Below are 22230 nucleotides of genomic sequence, written 5' to 3' on the forward strand. Positions count from 1 at the left end.
ATTCATCAGCAACTTTGTTGAGTGATGTTTGATTATAATTTAGATGCCAACTTAGTTCTCTTTTTGGGTATTCTTTACAACCCTGCTTATGCTGTTGCATCATGGATGATTGAAAACATACTGTACTGTGCAAAAGTCTGGAGCCACCCTACATGCTTTGCTTGAGCAGTCCCATAAGGACCTTAATGATTTATGTCTGTCTCTTTATTAACATATAATTAGAACACTGATGACTTGTGTACACAGTCTTTAAAAACACGTAAAATGTAGTTTTTGTTCTGATTCCAGCCCACTTTCAGCCTGAAGCCACCATTGGATGAGGTTTTAGTAGTGTTATTATAATGACCAATCACAGAAGGAGGAATCTGGTAACTGAGCTGCTGTTCTCCACCCAGAGCACTGACGGGCATGCTTAGCTCACCAGAAATTGCTCCAGCTGTGAGGCAGGTCTTTAGATCTGCTGTTGATATTACTGTGACTCACCCAAAAATGGAGCTTTTCTGCAAGGTGCAATCAGGAAGGGTCACCCGAAAAGTACTCTACATCTCCAGTGACCCTCTTCATTGTACGCCTGAATGGGAGTACAGTCTCAGTTTGCCTCATCAAGGTTCTTCAAATAGAAACCTTTGGCCATACCTTTCCCACCTAGGCAGAGTAATGAAGTGAACTCTTACAGCATTAGCCATTCAACAAGGTCTTACATCTGTCCAATTATCATCTCCTTCCCACTTTCGGTACCAATGTCTCAGCTAGAACTAGAACAGTCACCAGCCTCCTTTTCTTTAGATGGTCATTATAATTCTCTAATCTCTAAAACACATCTGATGGATGCCTTTGATTAGAAACAGACCCAGAAGTATACTTTGTGATGCCCCCCCCCCCATCTATCTTTTAGGTTGTATTCTATTACAAGAAAGAATGAGACATAAACATCATGATATTGCTAAAAAACAAAACAATGGAATAGTGGCTCAAGACTTTTGCACTGTACTGTAGCTAGTAGCCTCTCGCCTGTGTTTTGAATAGTGATATTTGGACATTGCGAGGAACAGTGTTAGTCTGGAATGGGATGCTGTGCATTCTCCTGAAACTTCTCTTTATGGTCCCCTGCTGGTGGCAATGAGCTGTGAGGAGTCACTCACAGCCCTCCCTGGGCATACAGACACTGATCCTGTAATCATGGCAATTTCTTCAAAACACTGACAGAGGCGACGATTATGTCTCATTCATTTGGCGGTCATTCAGCAGCAGCTTCAATGTAGCAGACCACCGAGAGGGACGTCTCTTTGCCATCTGTCCCAATTTTGCCAGCTGAATATGCATGAATGAAAGGCTCAAGACTAATTGGGTGGGTTAAAAAGGAAGCTTTCGAAGTGAAATGGATGAAAATGGTCTTGATTGAGGGAGGGTGTGAGTATATTCTTTTTTGTGTCGGTGGGTGTTTCTCGTTCTCATTTCAAGGGCATGACCGTTAGCTGGCTTTCAGTTACCTCACTTCTGATAACACATGGCTAATGATAACCCACTGCACACGTAGCAGCAACAACCAGATGTTCACCCCCCCCCCCCCCCCCCCTTTGTAGTGACGTGTCCCTCGTTGCCAGTGGTGCAGACTTTTTTTGGTGTTTGTGTGTCGGTTAACGGGTAACGGTCACTGGTCTGCCTCGCCACAGCTCTGTGGTGTGCCAGTCTAGCACACAGCCTGGTTGCTAAGAGACGCCTTCCATCCCCCTTGGCTGAAATAGAGCTCTGCACTTAGGGTTCTATCAGCAGTGGGTTACTGGAATGCCAGCGAGCGGCGGACTAAAGAGGAAATACAAGCATGCTTGCCTGGTGCTTCCAACTTGATGCAGGAGCTAATCGGTCATGTCTGCTTACTGGTCCCGTCTAATTAATGTAGTTATTTGATGAGCGTTGCATTTTCAAATCAGGCTTTTCCTTCTGCTGTGTTGTAATGCAGTACTGTGGCACTGCTATTGTATTCTAGATGCATTTCCATGGCAACTGCAGAATAAAGTTGATCTCGAAAAAAAAAAAAAAAAAATTGCCTTTGTTGATGGTTGCATTTCTCTCACCGATCAATAACATCGAGTTGTTAGCAACTAATGCTAATTAGAGGTGAGATTACATTTCTGTGTAGTTGCCTGGGGCTCTGATTTCTCCATATCTGTGTGGTGACATAGTTGGCATAAGCCTCAGTAAATTGCTTTTGTGTTGCAGCCCTCTTGTTTGCTCTGAACACAGCTTTTACTTTCTAGGTCTATTGTAGAAGGATTTGTAATAAGATATTAGAATGACTATCCACTCGCTGTTTTGACACTGCCGAGTTGATTTAGCTTTTCTTTCTTGCTCAGCTATTATTTGTTCAGTCTCTCGCTCTGTTGAATTACATGACAGGTATACGTGGCAGTAGCGCACGACAAATTGACTCCCTTTGTTGCTCAAATGTCCTAAACCCCCGGCTTCACCATGAACCACACGAAAAGCAGGGGTAGTTTTTGGCTGTTGCTCTTGGTATTTTCTCGCAACATCTGAGGTAGGCTAATGTCCCTTTGGTAGAAGTCTGTACTTAATCTTCAGTCTCTTTTGAGCAGAAGCACTGATTAATCTCTTAAAACAAAGGAGTGAAAGGGATGCCATGACATGCTGTCCGGATCTGTGACAACCGTGAAAGGGAGACGGGGCAGCCTGTTTGCCCGCCCTTGCTCACTCCATTGCTCATTCACATTCCTGGCATGGCCCTATGCTGCGCTCACTGGTTAACTGTCTTGCTAGAGAAGAAGAGACCCCCACCCTCCCCTTCTCTCTGTTCAGTAGAGGAATGGGGCCTTCATGATTCACTGTAAAGGCTCAAGACTGCGGCCCCTCCGGCTCTCCTATCGAGTCATCTGATGAGTGAACCAGCAGTGCAATGAGGGTGATTCTGCTCCCACCCTGGAGGTATTTCCAGTTGGATTCCTGTCTTTTTTTTCTCTTCCCTTTGGTGAAGGCTACTGATGGGGGAAGATATACATGCCTTTGCTCTCTGGTACAATAGATACATATGTGACCATTCATAGCGAAATCAGTCGTTTTGCGCACAACGTTATTTTGAGAAAATCAACAATAACAAACTTCCGGGTTAAAATGTTGAATTTCACGTTTTCGCCTCATTCGACTGTATACAGTCTACAGTTTCCTATCGTGAACGCATTTCACGGAAAAACATACGTTTTGACTGTTAAACCCGGCGAAGATTCAACACATTTGCTGTCATTCCCGTTGTGCACGCGCTGCTTAAAAAGGTGATTTCTCCTCTTCTGGCATATCGTGACAGGAGAACCATGTCAACTTTGGATGCTGTTATCTTAGCGATAGTTTGTATAATACCCTCGATATACATATCGTTGGAAAGCTTAGTTTATGGCCGTTCACGTGAGCACAATAACTTAATTTAATTAATTTTACCGAAACGACTGGTTCCGCTTTACAGGGTCACATATACATGTTTGATGTTTGTATATATACTGCTTTTGTTGTTGCACTAGAACAAAACACAGTTTATCTGCTTCACTGAACAAGTGGTTGTTCCTGAGCCTCACCTGCTGTGAGTGGTCATAGGTTGGGTGCTGCACACAGCAGGCATGTTTCAAATATTTATCTGCCACTGATAAGGCAGGCTTTTTTGCATTAAATCATCAAGCACATGCTCTAGCACGGCTGATAAGACATGGGGCTTTCAACCGATCGTCAAAAGTGAAGGGACAGAATGTGTCGCTGGCTGCCATTTGCAGATCTCACCCCATTAATATTTAGGCCCATGTCATTTTTCTCCCAGTCTGGCCGGTCTTGAGCACGGTCCATGAATCTTGGAGAGGGAAAGACGTAACTCCCTCTGGTGTCTCCTGGCCGCAATACTCTGGCTGGGATCTGTGTGTGGATTTTTTTAGAGCTGTTCCTACGCCTCATAACTACGCCAGTTGTCGTTTTTCTTTCTTTCTTTTTTTCAACTCTTACTGTACGTCTGTTGTGGTAGGCTGTGGGCTGCTGAACAGGAGCTTTGTTGGTGGGGATGGGGTGGGGTTTGCCTACTAGGTTTGTTGTTCTTATCCTCGTCTCAAGAGGACTAAGGAGCTTACCGAGCCTCACCCTCAGTGCCATGGCTGGGGCGACTATGGGCGACTGGCGTCTAATAGGATGCCAACAGGAATCGCGGATAAGCTATTACTTCCCTCATGATTTTTCAGCCCTTGTTTCTGCACTGCAGTCTACTCCCGCTGTTTAGCACTTCAGCCAAAGCTCCTTTGATTGGCGCGTTTCTTGCACAACAAACACAACTTACAGACGCAGCATGCTTTGAACTCAGGTTGGTTGGAATGTTTGACCTGTTCCGGGTGTTGCCGTGGTATGTTTTTGCATGCTGTCGACAGAGAGCCTGAGATGGGCTGACTACTGGAATCTGGGTCATCTGTCCCCCTCCCTCCCTTACACGTGTTCACAGAACTCCCGACAAGGGAGGCAGGGCTGGGGAACAAAACGGACGACATGGCTGCCTGGGCGAAAGGAAGGGAAAGGGAGGGAGAGGGACTAGAGTGAAGGGGGATGGAACAGATGGAACACCTGATGAAGTGTCTTTTAACCCCTTAAGCCACTGTCAGGCTGTCTAGCCACTGGTGGACAAGTGTCTCGATCTCCTCCTACGTCTGTGCTGGAGGTGCTAGATTCTATTGTTCTGTCTGATTCGCTTTGTCTTCTTTTGTGCTTTCTTTCCCCCCTGTGTGTGCACTTATGCATGGATATGCTTGTAAATGGGTTTCATTTTTTGACATTGAATGTCCAGTCTCGCTAATGATCCGTGTCTCCTCTTTTGCAGATGCAGGGAAGCTGTAGCCAGTGACTGTGAGCCGGCTGTTGTTGTCCACGTGTCGCTTTTTTTTCCTCGGGGGTCACAGTTTCCGGGAGAAGAGTGATCTGAGCGGCAGAACCTTCCTGCGCGCCGGAACCAGCGTCCAATCGGTGATCTCCTGCCCAGGAGACAGCAGCTGCCGCGCGCACGCACGCCCCTTCGCCTCCCCCCCTCCCTCCCCAACGTCGCCGCCATGGTGCTCTCACAGAGGCAACGAGACGAACTGTGAGTATTCCTGGACTCTCTTATCAACCTGTCCTGCACAACGTAGCACGGCACTGACCACAGTGCCAAGTGGCCCTCACACGTTTCTAAGGGCATACCTCCTGCTTTGTGTAGTGTAGAGAATTGCTCAGTAGTCACTCAGTCAGGAAAGGAGGCGTTGTTACTAAGCATCATTATCAGCCAACCAACACTACAACATGGCCAAGACTGCACAACACACACTACATATACAGTCTCCCTGTGGGTGATGTTCACCTGGGCATACTCCTCCTAAGTTGTAAAGTTGATGTATGCTCTGTAATGTGCTACTGAGCCCAGTAAAAGCATTGCATAGCTGATAGGAGTGTTTGCACAGCGCTTGCATTTTCTCAGTCGCCACCACTCTTTGCTCAGCTTAGATCAGCATACCACATGGCAAGCCAGACTGCATTAAAGAGGTAACACAGCTCACGTAACACATCATATGTGGCGCTAATCTCTGAGTCTGTACAGCTCAGAAGCGTACAGGGAAAGACTGCTGCACTGTGTAGCGTTGTACTTTTCACACAGAACAGAAGTGATGTCAGCTGTGTTATAAAACTTTGTAACTGGGCTACACCCTGTTGGCTTTGGTTATCTCACTTGTGGTGCAGATGGTTAAACTATTGCTCTGCTCAGCTGTAGCTCTAGACTTGGTAGCCTCCAGCTTTGTGCTTTTGACTTCAGAGTGTTTTCTTTTCCGAGGCCATCAAATTATATAGCCTTCGCTTAGGCAGGGAGTTGACTCTGTGATTGGATGAGGGATGAGGTCTGATGGGTTAATTATAATGGCACGGGTGGCTCAAGCAGCTCTGACCGCCTCATTAACCAGCTCACTGAGGCAAGAGTGCAGGTAACCGTTGTTGTTCCAGTGGAAGTTGGCACAGCAGGCGGAAAATGTCATTTGGATGTGGCTGAGGGGATTGATCAGTGAATTTATCTAATTGAAAACTGGCCGGTTGGCCGCGACTGGGCCCCAGAAGGATCAATCAAGGAGATGGGACCGCCTGGACACCCAGAGGACTGGGTTCCTTGTCTATTGATCAAAATGCTCTTCTGTCTGACACACACACACACACACGCACGCACACACTTTTGTTGAACAGACGCGCACACTCTTTGCACAGACATGATGAAATGCACCCCTAATGCTCGTCATCTTCAAAGCTCTCGCGGATGAGACCCTTCTGCCCTGCTGCTGCAGAGACCATTTGAAAATTGTACAATTTTAACCTTGACTTCCACATCAAACAAAAGGGGGCTGCCCGTAGATTGTAGCTGAGAGCATAGTAGGGGTATTAGCCCTCTCAGGCTCCCAGTTCCCATCTCCCCTCTCAGGAATGGGGTAAATGTAGCCTGGAGAGCAGAGCCGAGTGTAATTAACCCTTTGCATCGGTTGAATGAGGAAGATAAGAGGTTTAATAAGCCCTTTGTCAAATACATGGTATTATGTGTGAGGAGAGAGTCATCAGTTAAAACCCACAGACCTGTCGTCCCTCTGCTGGCAGCAGAGGAGTGGAATGTGTGTGTGTGTTTTTTTTTGTTAAGGATTCATTTGTGATTAATGCTCTTTGAGTCCAGACATTTTGTGAATCTGGACCATTGGCACATTGTGGAGCTGCCCATTTTTAAGACCAAGTCGATACATAGGGTATTATTACACAGGCTACTATTACCATCGTAGTCGTGCTTTTGCAAACTCGCACTGAAATTGTGGTGCATGTTTCACGTTTTAATGGGAGTGTTTCGAAGGTCGATCTGGCAGAGTCTTGCATTCAGGCACGAGAGATCTCTTGGCGTTCAAAGAAGACGGTGCCTATGCAATTTGTTTGTGGTGAAAGTTGCCTGAGAGATATGACATGCACGTCTCCATGTCCAGCCGTGGTCTTGAGTGTCTCGGTCTGCTGCCCTCGGTCTTGCGCTGTGCAGGAAAAGCCCTGAGGCCATCTTGATTCATTACTGCTAAAACAATAGCTGGAGGGAAATGGGTGACGGTGAGCAGCTGACCAGCCCTAGCTCACCAGTGCATTCTCTATCAGCTGCTTGTTTTTTGTAAGCTGTCGCCTGTCGCCGGGGCACAAATGGGAGTCTGTGTGTGTATCTGGATGTTATTCAATCTCATCCTTGGTTTTCATGGGGCGGGGACTGTGGGGGACTTGTAGGATGTGCAGAGACTATAATGCCACAGGCAGTAATATTTTAGGACACACACACACACACACACACACAGATGATTCCCCACTGCTTTTGAAAAACAGGATCAGCATATCAGCTTTGGTGTCTTTATGCAAACTATTAAAAGAAAACCTTCTGCTGCTGGCCTTTCCTGTTCTTTGGCATGCATTTTGTGCTTGAGTGTAGAGATGGTTGGAGGTAGAAACTGATCTCTAAGGGCAAGTATAGCCTAACCATCCAAAAGATGGCGATCACAGTGAAAAGCACAAGCAAAAGCAGCAAAGTGCTGCTTCACAGTGCTCGGGCATAAACATTCTACTAGTTTAAACAAAGTTCTGTCTCATTAAGTGTTTGTGTAGTACTAATTTCTGTCCCTGAACAGATCTTAACATCCTACTGCTGCTTACATTAGGCAGAAGTTCCAAGATCAATTTGAGTCAATGATTTGCTCCCATGTCATTAGTACAATACTAGTGCTGTCAAGTCGACCATTCTACTACCAAACCACAACAAGGAACAGAAAAACTAGAGCTTTATCTGCTACTAGTGCTGGTAGTTAGTGATTCCCCAGCCCCCCACCGCCACCTTAAAGTCCCTGCCGAGACTGAGACTGGGCTTATTCAGTAAACCTGCATTGAGTAATCCAGATGGTTAGAATTTTTCCCCCTCAAGTCAGATGGTCAGATTGTAAAGCCTTTCTGAAAAGCACTCTTATTAGCCACAGTCATAACTGAGGCTTCATACAAAAGCGCAGTGTGTTTGTGTACTCCGTGAGCAGAGGATGAGGACCCTCCAGCCATGCTATAAATAAACACAGAACACACAGGCTTCTGGCTCATGCTTGATGTAGCATGGATAGTTGAGCTAGTAGGTAGATGATGCTCACATTAGCTATGTTCTGCGAGGTTGTTTTTCATTTACAGTTGTGCTGGGTTCATCTACCTAGAACCTCCCCTTAGAACCGCCTGGCTGAAGAGTGACCTCAAACTTGGACTTGGGTCTCCCAAACCTTCCTTTGTGGCCAGTTAGCATGGAAACATTCCAGTGATCTTAAAACAAGGACTTGTTATAGTTCTGCCCCCCTGATCACTTGAGTGTGAATTCCTCTCCTGGAGGCAATGTAAGCGTAGCACCTGTGTGTGAGCGCAGAAGGGCTTTAGGACGTGGTCCACACGCTGCTGCTGCTGAGCAATGGGCACCGGCTGCAGAGGACGTCCTCCTCACCAGCTCTGCTCGCTGATGATAAGAGGGAAGTGAAACCACCAAGCAGCAGAAGTGCTCCCCAACTGGGGCTCCATGCAGCTGGATCTTTGATTTTTCTTTTTTTGAGGGGTGCAAGCTTTTTTTTTTTTTTTTTTTTATGTAGCTTTTTTCCCTACAGAGCCTTTGGAAGTATGGGTAGCTGTGTAGGTCAAGGTCGTGGAGAGTTCTTTGTTCATGTGAAGGATGCTTTCTTTTTGCCTCACTTTGTAATATGCTTCAGATTTCGGATAACTTCAGTTTGATTGCCAACTCTTACAAAGCAGCAAATGGCATGTTATGTTGGTCAGGCAAAAAAGATTAGAACTTCAGAGGCGTGTGTGTACATGTACAGTTATTGTATGTGCGCCTGGCTTGCTGGTTTACTCTTGAGTGTGTCTGGGTTAGCATGTTTGGTAGCTGTGGTGTTGGGCAGTGTGTCTGTAGGCACGGTTGATGGTCAGAGCCTGTCAGCAGCATGGCTCTGATCTCAAGCCTGATGGCTCAATGATGGAGGCCTTCTACTATTGCACACACACACACACACATACACACACACACACACACACACACACACACACACACACACACACACACACACACACACACACACACACACACACACACACACCTCACCTCTCACCTCACCATTCAAAGGTTTATTTAGTGGAGGAACCTCAATCACATGTCTAGAGCCAGAGTGAAACACGGCAGCCCTCTAGCCCTCTGCCTATTACCTCTCCACACCACTGACGCATGATTAAGAAGAAGGAAGCCTGGCAACAGGACTCGAGTGATTTTTATATTGCTGAGCGTCATCAGAGCACATTTAAAGCCCTTTCTGACGTGCTTTTCACAAAAACGTTTGGGTGATTTTCACCGCACATCATGAATCAATTTGGGGAAGTATTTTTGAGCCAGACTAAGGCTATTATCACTGTGGAAATACCCGCTCGCCCTCTGAGCTTCCTTTGAACTTTTTAAAAAATATATATGAATATCCACCAGCTCCTGACAGACAAAATTTGCTCAATAGTGAAGCATTATTTTGCCGTTCAGTAGTAAAGCATTATTTTGTGTCTGATACCTACCAGCACGTGGCTGATGGTGGCTGTTGCTAATTTGGGACGGAGTAATGTAAAGCTTCCTCCTCTGTGTCTTGCCTGCCTGCTGGCTGCTCCATCGTGGGGCCCCGGAGACTGTGGCCGTGTGGTCGTCTTGTGGAGAGCGGCAGTAAACAAAGCAGAGCTGCCGCCCTTAAGTCTCTCCACTCGTTGTCACGGCTATGTGAGGTGTGTCCCTGCCTGGCCTTGATTGAGCTGCCTAAAGCTTATTAATGCCCCTGTCTGAAACCTGGTCTATGCTTCATGGGAATCCCATCCCGGTTCTGCACAACGTGGGCAAACGCAGAAATATATTCAGGTGTAGTGAATAATAGGATTGATTCATAGGGAAAATGTGTCGACTGTCTTCTTGCTGTGTTTGAAGACATGGAGTCACATTATGTATCTATTGCCTGCTTGAACATTTACATTCAATACTATGGTCAAATTTCTACAGCACTGGTCAGAAATGGTTTAAAATAGAAAACGAGAAACAAAGAGCACAGCCAGATTGTCAGATGTTTTTCAGTCAAAGCTTGAGTGTCGCGTTCAGATTTGTTTTGGCAGTGGGCAGCCATATCTGTTTGTTAGGATGTAGAGTGCCTCGAATGACCTCTCACAACAAAACTACTTCAGAAATGGCCAGAGACACTAGTCTGATGACTCTTCTTATGGAAGAGTAAATCAGCCTTAGGGATATGTGTGTGTGTGTGTGTGTGTGTGTCTGTGTGATTTTGACAGCTGGCTGAACAGTCACATGCTGCGCGCGCACACACATACATGTCCAGCGAGGTCCATGTGCCCTCCACACACACTCAAGGACTGCCATGGCCATGCGGTGTGTGTGTGCGCGTGATTTGCATACAAAATATTCCTTTGTTTAATTTGCCAAGAGGTTTGTCTCCAGGAGCTTAACTGGGATTTTTCTTCAGGTAAACTGTATTTGTAGAGGTTTTTTGTCTGTTTCATCCCCATGATCATGCATGGATCATGTTGACATGCTTATTGTGGGAGTTGGTTGTAAGGTTGTCTCCCTCACTCGTACTTTTAATTGAAGGCCGTCGGAACGCTTTGCTAGTAATTATAAATGAATCCAGCCAATCTGACCTAGATTCGTATCGAGAACGTGCGGCTCTTCAAAACCCACTCTATTTGACAAAAACAAGGATTTTACCCTTTGTTTCGTATCAAAGCTTCATAATCTTCTACTTCAGATCTCTGTGATATTAGACAAAAGCCTAAAGATTGTGCATTTGCTCCGTATCGGCAGAGATGCTCAGAGAAGCGCTCCCCCTCCAGTAGGCTTGTCCTGGTGGTGGGACCTTGAATACCTGCGGAGTAGCCTAGTGGCAGCTCCCTCCCCATCTGGCCACTGCAGCCGTTGCTCAGAAACTGCACGTCGTAAGGCTGCTTAATCAGCACAGCCCTGGAACCCCTGACTGCTGCGTGGAGGCCTGAGTTGAAAGAATTTTCCGGAAAAGGCTCTTTTTTAAAATAAATAAATAAATAATTTAATCCATCCCACCTCCTTGCAGTGTTTTTATGTGTGGTGTGCCATGATGGCTGTGATGTGCCATTATTTGTGTTGAAAAGCACCTGTGCACCCTCACCCTCACCCTCACCCTCACCCCTCAGCTATTCAGATAAAAGTCTCTCTCCCTCCCTCCCTCCCTCCATCTCTGCTCCTCCTGCCTTAGTGATGCTCACAGTGGAGTACTGCAGTGCTTTCCACTAATAACAGGCTACGCTATGTAGAGCCTCACATCCTATATAATGATGTCTGCCCATTGAGGCAATGTGGTTCTGGTGTGTGTGTGTGTGAGAGAGAGAGAGAGAGAGAGAGCGTGAGAGAGAGAGTGTGACTGTAATACGGAATGGGTCAGGCGTGTGCCCTGCCGGCATGGCTGTGCTGATGTGGAGGCGGATGTGATGGTCGAATCGCACAGGAAGTGATGCAAGTGTGAGACACGTAGGGATGAGGTAATGCTGCTCCTCTGCTGCTCTCCTCACTCTCTCTCATTCTCCCCCTCCCTTCCTCTGCTCCTTCTCTCCGGTACTTCTCTCTTCTCTGCTCACACACACACACACACACACACACACACACACACACACACACACACACACACACACACACACACACACTGACACGCTCTCTCTCTCTCTCAAACACACACACACACACACACTCACCATTCCGCCACCGCCCTGCCTGGAATTTATTTCTCACAAAGGAGTGCTAGCACGCTGCCGGTTTGTGAATGGGCTCCACTGCTCAATAGTCTCAACTGCCAGAAGCCCTCCATGGGCACTTCCATTTTTGTATTACACAGAGAGAGGTGGGGGGGAGCGGTGGGATGCAGACTGAATGCAGGCTTTCTATGCCCAGATTTCTCTGGACCAGCCTGACCAGAGTGGATGGGTTCTGTTCGCAGTTGATTGGCCGTGCTGTTGCCGTAGGCAGTCGTGAGTTTTCTTAAACAGGAGGGACAGTTATATAAGGCTACTTGTGTGGCCTCGCTGCCCTGCTTGATTGAGGCAGGAGACAATTGAAGGCACAAGTAGACGAGGTCTTTTGTTCCCCCCTGATAGTGTGTGTGTGTGTCCTATCTCTTTGCTCTTCTCTCTGTTTCTCTTGATTGCAGATCAGGCCTCGGCGGCTCTGCCCACTCATGTTCCTCGCCGCTTTTCCACTTGTCTGACTGCATTCTGGTCTCCATGGAGACCGCTCCTGAGCCACTAACACTCTGTGTTTTGGTGTACATATTCATTCTGGATCCTCCTCCTCTCTCTCTCTCCCTCCCTCTCTCCCTGTGTCTCTGCATCTCTCCCTCCAATGCGCGCTGTGTGTGTTGCATGTTATTTTCGCTATCAGAGGTCATGCCAGGGTTGTGCAGAGAATAGATTTTGCCTCAGCACCGCAGTGCAGACCTCTCAGGAGGGGCTGGCTGCTGGCAGTTTCACTGTTTCATGCCCAACCTCTCTTTTGCTCTCTCTCTCTCTCTCTCTCTCGTTCTCTCTCTCTCTCTCTCGTTCTCTCTCTCTCTCTCTCTCTCTTGTTCTCTCTCTCTCGTTCTCTCTCTTCCTCTCTCTCTCTCCCTCTCCTTCCCCTTTTCTTTTTTCTCTCTTTCTAAGTCGTTGTTTAGATTTGGATTAGCCCCCCTCCCACCAGCCCTTATTGTACAATAGTAATCCCGCACAGGCTGTGGGAGGGCAGGGGTACAGTTGGACTGGAGGCATTACCAGATGGGAGTCAGTCTGAAGGACTGCAGAGCATTCTTGCTTTCTTTCCTTCTCTCCTTTTTTTTCTCTCTGTCAATCCCTCCATCATTCTCTCCATCCCTTTCTTCCCTGTGTGTTTGCATGGTCCAGCTTCCCATCCATGCAGCCATGTCTGTCTTTCCATCATATCTCTCTCTCCCTTTCTATCCCTCTCTTTCTTTCTCTCTCTCCCCACCATATATCTCCTCTCTCTCTCTCTCTCTCTCTCTTTCTTTCTTTCTTTCTTTCTTTCTTTCTTTCTTTCTTTCTTTCTTTCTTTCTCTCTCTCTCTCTCTCTCTCTCTCTCTCTCTCTCTCTCTCTCTCTCTCTCTCTCTCTCTCTCTCTCTCTTTTCTCTCTCTCTCTCTCTCTCTCTTTCTTTCTCTCTCTCTCTCTCTCTCTCTCTCTCTCTCTCTCTCTCTCTCTTTCTTTCTTTCTTTCTTTCTTTCTTTCTTTCTTTCTTTCTTTCTTTCTTTCTTTCTTTCTTTCTTTCTTTCTTTCTTTCTTTCTTTCTTTCTTTCTTTCTTTCTTTCTTTCTTTCTTTCTTTCTTTCTTTCTTTCTTTCTTTCTTTCTCTCTCTCTCTCTCTCTCTCTCTCTCTCTCTCTCTCTCTCTCTCTCTCTCTCTCTCTCTCTCTCTCTCTCTCTCTCTCTCTCTCTCTCTCTCTCTCTCTCTCTCTCTCCGTCCCTCTCTTGCTGTCTGTCTGTGCTGGGCAGACTCCAGAGCTGGGAGTGGCCCACAGACAGGAGCTTGTCACTCTGCCAGAGTCTGAGAGTGCTGCAGCAGAGTGCTCTTCCTGTGTCTTGTCATCTACCAGCGCTTTATCTGTCTGCCTCTGGTGGGGTGGCAGACCATGATCTCTGCATCACACACGCCGTGCCCTTCCAAAAGCACTCTGGGCTCTTGTTTGAACCCCCCCCCCCACCCCCCTGCTCTGTGCAAGTGCTTTGTGTTGCGAGGCTGTTTTGACGCCTCCTTGGCCTCTGTGGCCCCGTGGTCTCCATGTCTCTGACCTGGCCTGCAGCGTGGCGCCATCTCTGGCCATCCATGTGGTTGGGACCGACTGCATGCGCGTGTGTGGGTGGGTGTTTGTATGTACATGCGCACCCATGTGCTGGATGTGATGACAGGCCAAAAGCAATGGGCTTAAACATAGGGGCCCAGTGTTGTTATTTGGGATTTCACACACTAGTCATTTCATTATCTGCTCATCCCGACGATGACACTGAGGTGCTTTGTGTGGGGCTCCCCTTCAGAAGCGGCATCACAAAGGGCCTTTGTGGGGCCGCGAACATATCTCCTGATAAGGATCTCTGGTGCGGCGTCGCAGGCAGCGTGACGCTCACACACACACACACACACACACACACACACTGACGTACACGCGCAGAATGGCGCGTGGATGTGTGTGTTGCGGACCTGCCGCCTGTCACATGCGTAACCTCTGGGTAACCTTGAGTCTTGGGGCCGTTGTCAGCAGGAGAGGCTCTGAGCTTGTGGGCCTGCCTGCCAGGCCGCCTCCGCTCCCCTCCTCTCTGTTCTCCACGCCAGCCCTCCAGTCCAGCGCCTGCAGAACCGCCGAGCCAGGATCCGATCTGCCCAGCGTCTGTGCTTTCCCTGCGAGCCACACGGGATGCTCCTTGACCCCTGGCTCCCTTGATCAATAAATTAATCAGCTGTGGTGTTCTTTTAGCCCAGGGGCTCACCCGGAGTCACAGAAAAAAAAAAGAGAATGTTGTTTGTCGGTCTGAGCGAGATAGATAGAGAGAGAGAGAGAGAGAGAGGGGCCAGTAGTAGAGTTGAGAGGGCAGATATGTTGAGCAGTTTTGTGTGGACGGCTTTCGCACAGGAAGAGAGTGTCGGGAGTAATGCGCTGAAGCAGCACTTATTTTGGTAGACACACAACACATACGCACAGAGGCAGATATGTGGGGTTTTTGTGTGTGTATGTGCGCGCACACACACACAGACAAAGTGTTTCTTTGCATCTGAGAAGGCCATCCTCACACACAATAGCAGGAAGAGTCGGATAGAGAGTGTGTGTCTGAGACGAGCCTATTGTGTTCCCTATCTCTGCAATCACCTCCCCATCATCTGCTGGGCGCTGTCGCCTGGTGGGCCATTATTGAATAGATAGGAGAGGAGTGTTAAAGTGCCCCCCTCGTCTGACTTTAGAGTGTGTGTGTGTGTCTGCTCACACACTCCTACCTCTGCCACTTTGGCCTCACCCTCCCTCTCTCCCTTTCTCTCTCTCCCTGCGGATCATCTTCTCTCTGCAGGTGTCTCTCGCCCTGCCTCTCCACCCTAATGAGGGCTGCTACTCAGCCCATTCCCCCCACAGCCATTCCAGCTCGTTATGCCATCATGGCAGATGTGATATTTCCCTCAAATGGGTTAATATGTGAGTGTGTGTGCGCGTGTGTGTGTGTGTGCGCGTATGTCTACATGGTGAAAGAGGGATGCATTAAGAGTCTTTTATGTTTTCTGCAGACATCTTTCTCAGGCTTTTGTTGTTGAAGTCTCTTACTGAATTGATTTTCTTTTTTATTTCTTTTTTCTTTAATGCAAGATGACTGTAAATGGAATCTGTCTGTCTATCAAGGGAACTAATTAGCCTTCTTTTCTTTTCTCCTTTTGTCTTCCAGAAATCGAGCGATAGCCGATTACCTCCGTTCCAATGGCTATGAAGAGGCATATTCAGTTTTCAAGAAGGAGGCGGAATTAGACATGGTAAGTGTGGAACCCCCCTCCACCCCAACCCACCTCCAAACAACTCAGCAAGTGTCTGAACAATATGCTCTAAATTGGAATATACCCTCTTACACCCATATCACACACACACACACACACACACACACACACACGCACGCACGCACACACTGAAACACTAACTACATGCTACATACTACACACACCACTCCTCCTCCGAGCCCCTCCTGCTAATTGATGTGGGCGACAGAAGTGTGACTGTAGGCGTAGCACACAGAATTAAGATGCGGCGGAGATAAACGTGCAGCGCACCACCCAGAGAGGAAGGTGCAGACAGAATTCTCCTATCAAACAGCGAGCGCTGATGAGCCTCAAAAGACCCATATCCCCCCTCCTCCCCTCCCCTCCCCGTCTGTCTGTCTGTCTGTGTGTCTCGCTCACTGTATCTCTCATCTGAGGAGAGCCGAAATCTCCCTCTAAACAAAAGCAATCCCCCGCTCCTCCATCGGTCCACTGTCTCTGGGTTTTGTTTGTCCTCTCCGTGCTTGTCCTGTGCCATCCAGGCGAAGGCGGCTCTCTGAAACATTCATTCCCCCCTCGCGGAGGAGAGGAAACGGCATGAATAATAGATGACTCCCGCCGCCGCCGCGGCGGCTCGCCCTGACGGATCAGCCTGTTGGCGGCTCTCCGCTAAAAGCTCCTTTTAATTAGCCACCTCCCATTCAGACCTGCAAGATTGTCTGCCAGTTTACGGACTGCCACTGTTTCAGCCCTGCCATTACCTCTCTTATGATGCCCTCAGGTGTGTGTGTAGGTGTGTGTATAGGTTTGTGTGTATGTTTGTGCACGGCTGGTGTGTGTGTGTGTGTGTGTAGTTAGGTGTGTCTGTGTCCATGTCCTCCTGTGTGTATGGTATATTGATGATGAGGTGTGTGTTTTTATAGATAGATGTCTGTGTGTGCCTGGATGCATGTAGGTGTGTCTGTGTGTGTGTGTGTGTAAGGGTGTGTATGTGTGTTTTTTTATATAGATAGATGTCTGTGTGTGCCTGGATGCATTTAGGTATGTGTCTGTGTGTAAAGGTGTGTGTGTTTGTATAGGTAGATGTCTGTGTGTGCCTGGATGCGTGTGTGTGTGTAGGTGTGTGTGTGTGTGTGTGTGTGTGTGTAGGTGAATGGTACCAGACTGCTGAGTGTGCTGAAGACCTGAGATGCGGGCAGCACCGGCAGGCTGTGCGTTTAGCTGTTGGCTTGGGCACCAGGCGGGCAGAGGGTGTGGGCAGATGGTGGATCAGCCCGACGGAGTGCACTCCTCTGAGGTGGCGCTGAAGGAACCTCCCCCCTCTTTTGCCCCCCAAACCCCCCGCGCCCCTCTCATCTCTTCCCCCCTCTACAACCTGCAGAGAGGCAGCAACTGTTCCCTTGGACGCCAACTCTTGATTCCTCCAACAGAGAGGCCGCGCTGCTGAGAGGCCGTGCCTACCACACCCTATTCCTCCTTTCATCCTCCTCTCCTCCTCTCCCCCTCTCCATAGCAGTCTCTCATCCTGTTTCTGCTCTTTGTGCAAACTGACAGATCGACTGGTCCCCCCACACCTCCTCCCTCCCTCTCTCTCTCTTTCTCTCTTTTTCTCTCTCTCTCTCGCTCTCTCTTAAGCAGGCGTGATTCTGTGTTTGAATTTTTGATGAAGCGGCCCTCTTGTGTTTGCGCTCCTTCTCATCGTATCTGTGGTGTGTCTGTGACCGCCCGTCCCTGCTGAGGAGCCCTCTGGAGTGGAACATAAAACAAACACACACACTAGCTCTTACACACACACACACACACACACACACACACACACACACACACACACACTTCTCTCAGCAAACACTGATCCCATCCAATTCCTCCAGACCAATGGTATGCTTGATGGCACACAGCAGAGCAGTCTTGAAAGAGCAAACAGAATTTTGACCCAGTTGGGTGTAAAATAAAGGAGGCATGGGGGTGGGGGTGGGGGTTGATTGCCACTACTGAAGTGGAGGCAGGTGTGCGCACAGCTGCAGGTGGATGAATGTGTGTGTGGTGGAGGTATGGGAGCCTGTTTGGCACACTTTTGCCCGCTGCCATATGCATCTGGGGGCTGCCTCTCACTTGCCCCCCCTGCCAGGCTGCCATCACCCCACCGGATCTGGTCGTCAATCATCGCCTATCCCACAGCTGGGCCTCTCCCGACTCCAAACCCCCCTTCATCATCTCTCTCTCTTCCTCTTCAGTCCACTCATCTCATCTCCTCTCATCTCCGCTCCACTCACTCTCACTACACACTCGCGGTCCCAGTCGCCATTACGGGAAACGATCCCATTCTTCTCCCAAGCAAATCTCTTTGAGCTTAGCCATAACAAGAAGTCAATCTGCGGCCTGATCGTACCCACGGCGGAGGTCCGTGGCTCTTTGGGCGCACGTGTGTGCAAGTTTTTTTTTTCCTTCTTTTTTTTGGGAGAGGGGTTATGTTGTGCTCAGTGCCAGGCTCCCTGAAGTTAATTTTTCACGGCACAGTGTTTCTATAATTGTAATCTTGGTAAGCTCTCTTTGTCTGCAGAAGATTAAACCATGTGAGGGGATTATGGAGGAGGAATTTACAGTTGCCTCCTGGGTGATTGGTGGAAGGCTCCTGCTAGGCTAAGGGGTGTGTTTCCCATGCATGATTCCATTGGGAGAAGTGGGGGTGTGTTTGCGGGTTTTGATGTCTGCTGGATTGATGTTGAAATTGCATGAATTGATTTGAATGGCTTTTTATCTTTCTTTTATAGAATGAGGAGTTGGACAAGAAGTATGCTGGCCTTTTGGAAAAGAAATGGACTTCGGTCATCAGATTACAAAAGAAGGTTGGTAGTAGTAATTACATGCTGTTATGTAATGTATCTCAAGCACTGTATCTCACAAAGTAGTAGAGCTTATGTGTATAAATGAGTCATTTATTTTATAATGGTGTCTCAGACCTGGCCTCATTGTGATGGGATTTCCTCCGATAGGTCATGGAATTAGAATCAAAGTTGAACGAGGCAAAAGAGGAGATTGTTTTAGGAGGACCCATCGGACAGAAGCGAGACCCCAAAGAATGGATCCCCCGCCCCCCGGAGAGGTACTCCCTGAGTGGCCACAGGAGCCCCGTCACCCGGGTCATCTTCCACCCCGTCTTCAGTGTCATGGTCTCCGCCTCAGAGGACGCCACAATAAAGGTGGGTTCAGCTCCCTCGCTCATCTTTAGAGTGCAGGCATTGGTACGACGAGAAGAGAAGGGAAAACTGTGCGCCATTGTCTTAGGCATGTTTCTTATCAGGTGAAACCTGAGCTCGCCATGTAAATTGAATGCAAACACAAAACCCCACAAATAACCTGACATGCTGGCCCTACGTGATGAAAACAACTCGGAAGTAAGAACTGAGCGTCGGCTTGGCGGTGTGTGGGTGTGTGTGTGTGTCAGCTTTGACTCTCACTGCCCAGTAACTTTGCTCACACTCTCTCCACATGACCTCTGAACAACCCAAGTCTCTGTTGCTTTGATCCAGTCAGGTGTTTACGCGGTGACGTAAAATCCAACTGAACACAAAACGAGACTAGTTCCTGGTTTTCCCCTGGTCACTGTTTCCCATGAGGGCCTGAACTAATTCTGATCCCCATATGTGAAGACAGGTGCTCAATTTAACCAATTAGCCACAGGTAGTGACAATAGTCAGTGCTTGCCTTACCTTTTGACTTGTCCTGTTGGCCCCATATTGCACTTGCACTTATTCTCAGTAACTTATTCTCTCGCACTACCTGTGCACAGTGAAGATATGGTGAATGTGCTAGGCACGACGAAACATGTTTGTGTCTTTTTGATGAGCGTTTAGTTTAAGTGATATTGCGACTGCTAATTTAGTATCTGTAAGAAGATGCAGTGGATGATGTTCTCAGTTTAGAGGGTTTAGTTGTCTTAGTGGTCCTGAAGCTTAAATGATCCCCTACTAAGTAAATTATCACCTACAAATGTAATGGTGCAGTTGTTTTTATTTAACAGCTTATTAGTGAGTTTAGCTGCAGCAGTTGGGCTGCACTACTGTGTAGCATTGTTGGTAGATGTTGGTAGATGTTGGAAAGGTGTAAATCTGCCTGGATTCCTAACCCATGTCCCTATTGCCTGTTGTAAATATTGTGGAAAGTCCCTCCATTAGCTGGGAAAGTATGCGCTGAATGCTGCAAAGGTTAAACCGAAGCAGTGGATGATGTCAGCCCCTGCTCTCCTGAGTGTCCTGGTGTGACTGAGACCCAGCTCTCCTGTCCGCCTCTCTGATTTCCTGCCGTGTCACACAGCTCTCCCTGGGAGACATGCTCAGTGGCCGGGCTGCCGTTGCCAGGGCGATGAGCTGCGCGCTCAGGCTCTCGGCCCATTTCCGCTGGCCTGGCACAAAGCGCCAGGCTGCCAGCTCGCTCTCCACAGGGCACCGCCCGCCTCCGAGTGGCTGGCTTTGACCCCGTCCATCCCTGCAGAACCGTCCCAGGTCTTTGTTAATACGTGCGTGTTGGCCTTTATTATTTGGGGAAGCGGGGAGTTCTTGGGGTTGGGGGGGGTTTGTTGTTTTTTTAGGCTGGTTTGCAATATTTTGTCTGCTATGTCGGTCTGGTGCCCTAGTTCAGAACAAATATTTGCAGCCATCATTTATTCATGGAGTCAAAGAAGCGTGTTTCTTTTCCTCCCTCTCTCTTTCTCCCCCTCTTTCTCACTCTTTCTGTTGGCTGCCATCCCACCAGGGGGGTCCTTCCCCACTTTCCCAGGCGCTCCGCACAGCTAATTCATCTTCCGCCCGAGCGCCAGCAGCCACTGCCACCAAACCAGCACAGCACAGCCCAGCCCCCCCCTCTCCCACTCTTCCTCTTTTTCTCTCTATATCTCCTGTCTGCCTGTGTGTCTCTCCTGGTCTTTCTCTCCTTCTTTCTCCTGCTCCCCCACTCAATCTCTCCCTCTGTCTATCCCCCTTTTCTCTCTCTGCCTATCCCCCTTTTTTCCTCTGTCTATCCCCCTTTTCTCTCTTTCTCTTCTCCCCACTGTGCCCTACTTTCCCAACACAGTGTCATTAAAGCCCCCGCTCCACCAAACTTCCACCTTCACCTCAGTCCCCCTTCATCTCCCGCCAGTCAGTTTTGCCAGACCAGCTCAGCTCAGCTCTATTTTTATGCCTCTCCTCACCACACTCTCCCTTCTTCTCATATTTGTATTCAGAGTTAATTGTCAGGAGAGCCCCGAAGCTGTTCCATCCAGACAAACTCCCATGCGCCCCCTCCACTCTCCTCCACACACACACACACACGCGCGCACCGCACACACACACACACACACACACACACACATGTACGTGCTTGTCCATGCCTCTGCAGTTCATTCTGCAGACGTTGCTCAGGTCTGCTGCAGAATTTGCTCCTTTTAACTGACTTTGAACTTTCTGCCTCACATGTATGTTAATCAGCATGCCCCATGGTCCAGCTAGCCTTCCTTCAAAGGAGAGTATTTCATTTGGCCAGCCAAAGGTCCATTTGTGAACTGGGTCAAAATTCTTTTTGTTCACATACATTTTTGGAAGTCCAAGTTCAGTTTGTGTGGTGTTTTTTTTTTTTTGGTGTCCTTCAGTCTGGCTAGCAACAAAGGATGGTGACTACAGCACTTTTTTGAGCATCTTGTTTTTGTTGAGAGGAGCAATAAAATAATGCCTCTTTTTGCAAGCTTGGCTCTCCTGGCCCACTCTGGCACAAATGGGGATTAGGCGCTTCAACCCAACACCCCCACACACACACCCCACACCCCAAGTGACCACCATGAGCCCAGCGAGTGTTACATTTGGAGAGGGAGAGACGGGGAAACCAGTGGCTAAGCAGGTGGGGGGAGGAGGAGGAGGAGGGGGAGGTGAGAAGGGTGTGCATGGTTCTGTCACTTTTGCACAAATCCAGCCCCCCATCCCCTCCCTGCCCCTCCCTGGCCTGCTCTGCTCACCACGCTAAGCTCTTATCCCTCTGTGTCTGCCAGCCCAGTAACCCACTGAAACCTGATATGCCCCCCTCCCTCCTCTCAGCCTGGAGACCAAATCTCAGAGTTGGAGCCCTCCCAACAAATAAACCCTCTATGACCGATCAAGCTGCCAGCATTTGATCTACATCACCACTGTGCTTTTTTGTGTCGGTGGCATGTCGGAAGTGGGCAGTCGGGTCCGTGCTTTTTTTTTTTACGATGTGCCGGACGATGCGTCCAGACTCCCGGGGGCCGAGGCGGCTCGAGTGTGCGATGAGGTCACTCCCTCCGGGTCTTTTATGGCTCTGATGGGAAACGCAGATGAGCGTCCACAGGGCCGTCTGCCATCTCTCAGAGCCGGCCCTGCCCTGCCATGACACTGATATGATCTCACTCTAGCGGTGGAAGGGATGTAACCCTTTGTAACCGTTTAAGTATGAATATTGACTCCTGTCACCTGACGGCTTTGATCGTCTCCACTTTTGTTTTCAGCCGTTGGAGTGCCTGACGTAAATGCTATAAAATCAAGTGTGAATGTAAATGGGTTTTGCACTGAGCGATTGGCCTACATGTTCCCTCCTCTTAGCACAGATGTCCG

The 22230-nt window shown here is 48.5% G+C and overlaps 1 protein-coding gene across 2 annotated transcripts in view; it reads left to right on the forward strand.

Moving 5' to 3' along the window:
* Positions 1-22230, forward strand: part of pafah1b1a (platelet-activating factor acetylhydrolase 1b, regulatory subunit 1a) — a 36701-nt gene that overhangs the window by 4974 nt on the left and 9497 nt on the right. For both annotated transcript variants that reach the window (XM_062551920.1, XM_062551921.1), the window contains exons 2-5: positions 4853-5110; positions 15547-15631; positions 18403-18477; positions 18625-18831. In XM_062551920.1, coding sequence (XP_062407904.1) covers positions 5079-5110; positions 15547-15631; positions 18403-18477; positions 18625-18831 — 399 coding nt within the window. In that variant the 5' untranslated portion in view covers positions 4853-5078. The remainder of the gene's footprint in view (positions 1-4852; positions 5111-15546; positions 15632-18402; positions 18478-18624; positions 18832-22230) is intronic.

The sequence above is a fragment of the Sardina pilchardus genome, chromosome 13 (genome assembly GCF_963854185.1).
Source record: "Sardina pilchardus chromosome 13, fSarPil1.1, whole genome shotgun sequence".
Lineage (NCBI taxonomy): Eukaryota > Metazoa > Chordata > Actinopteri > Clupeiformes > Clupeidae > Sardina > Sardina pilchardus.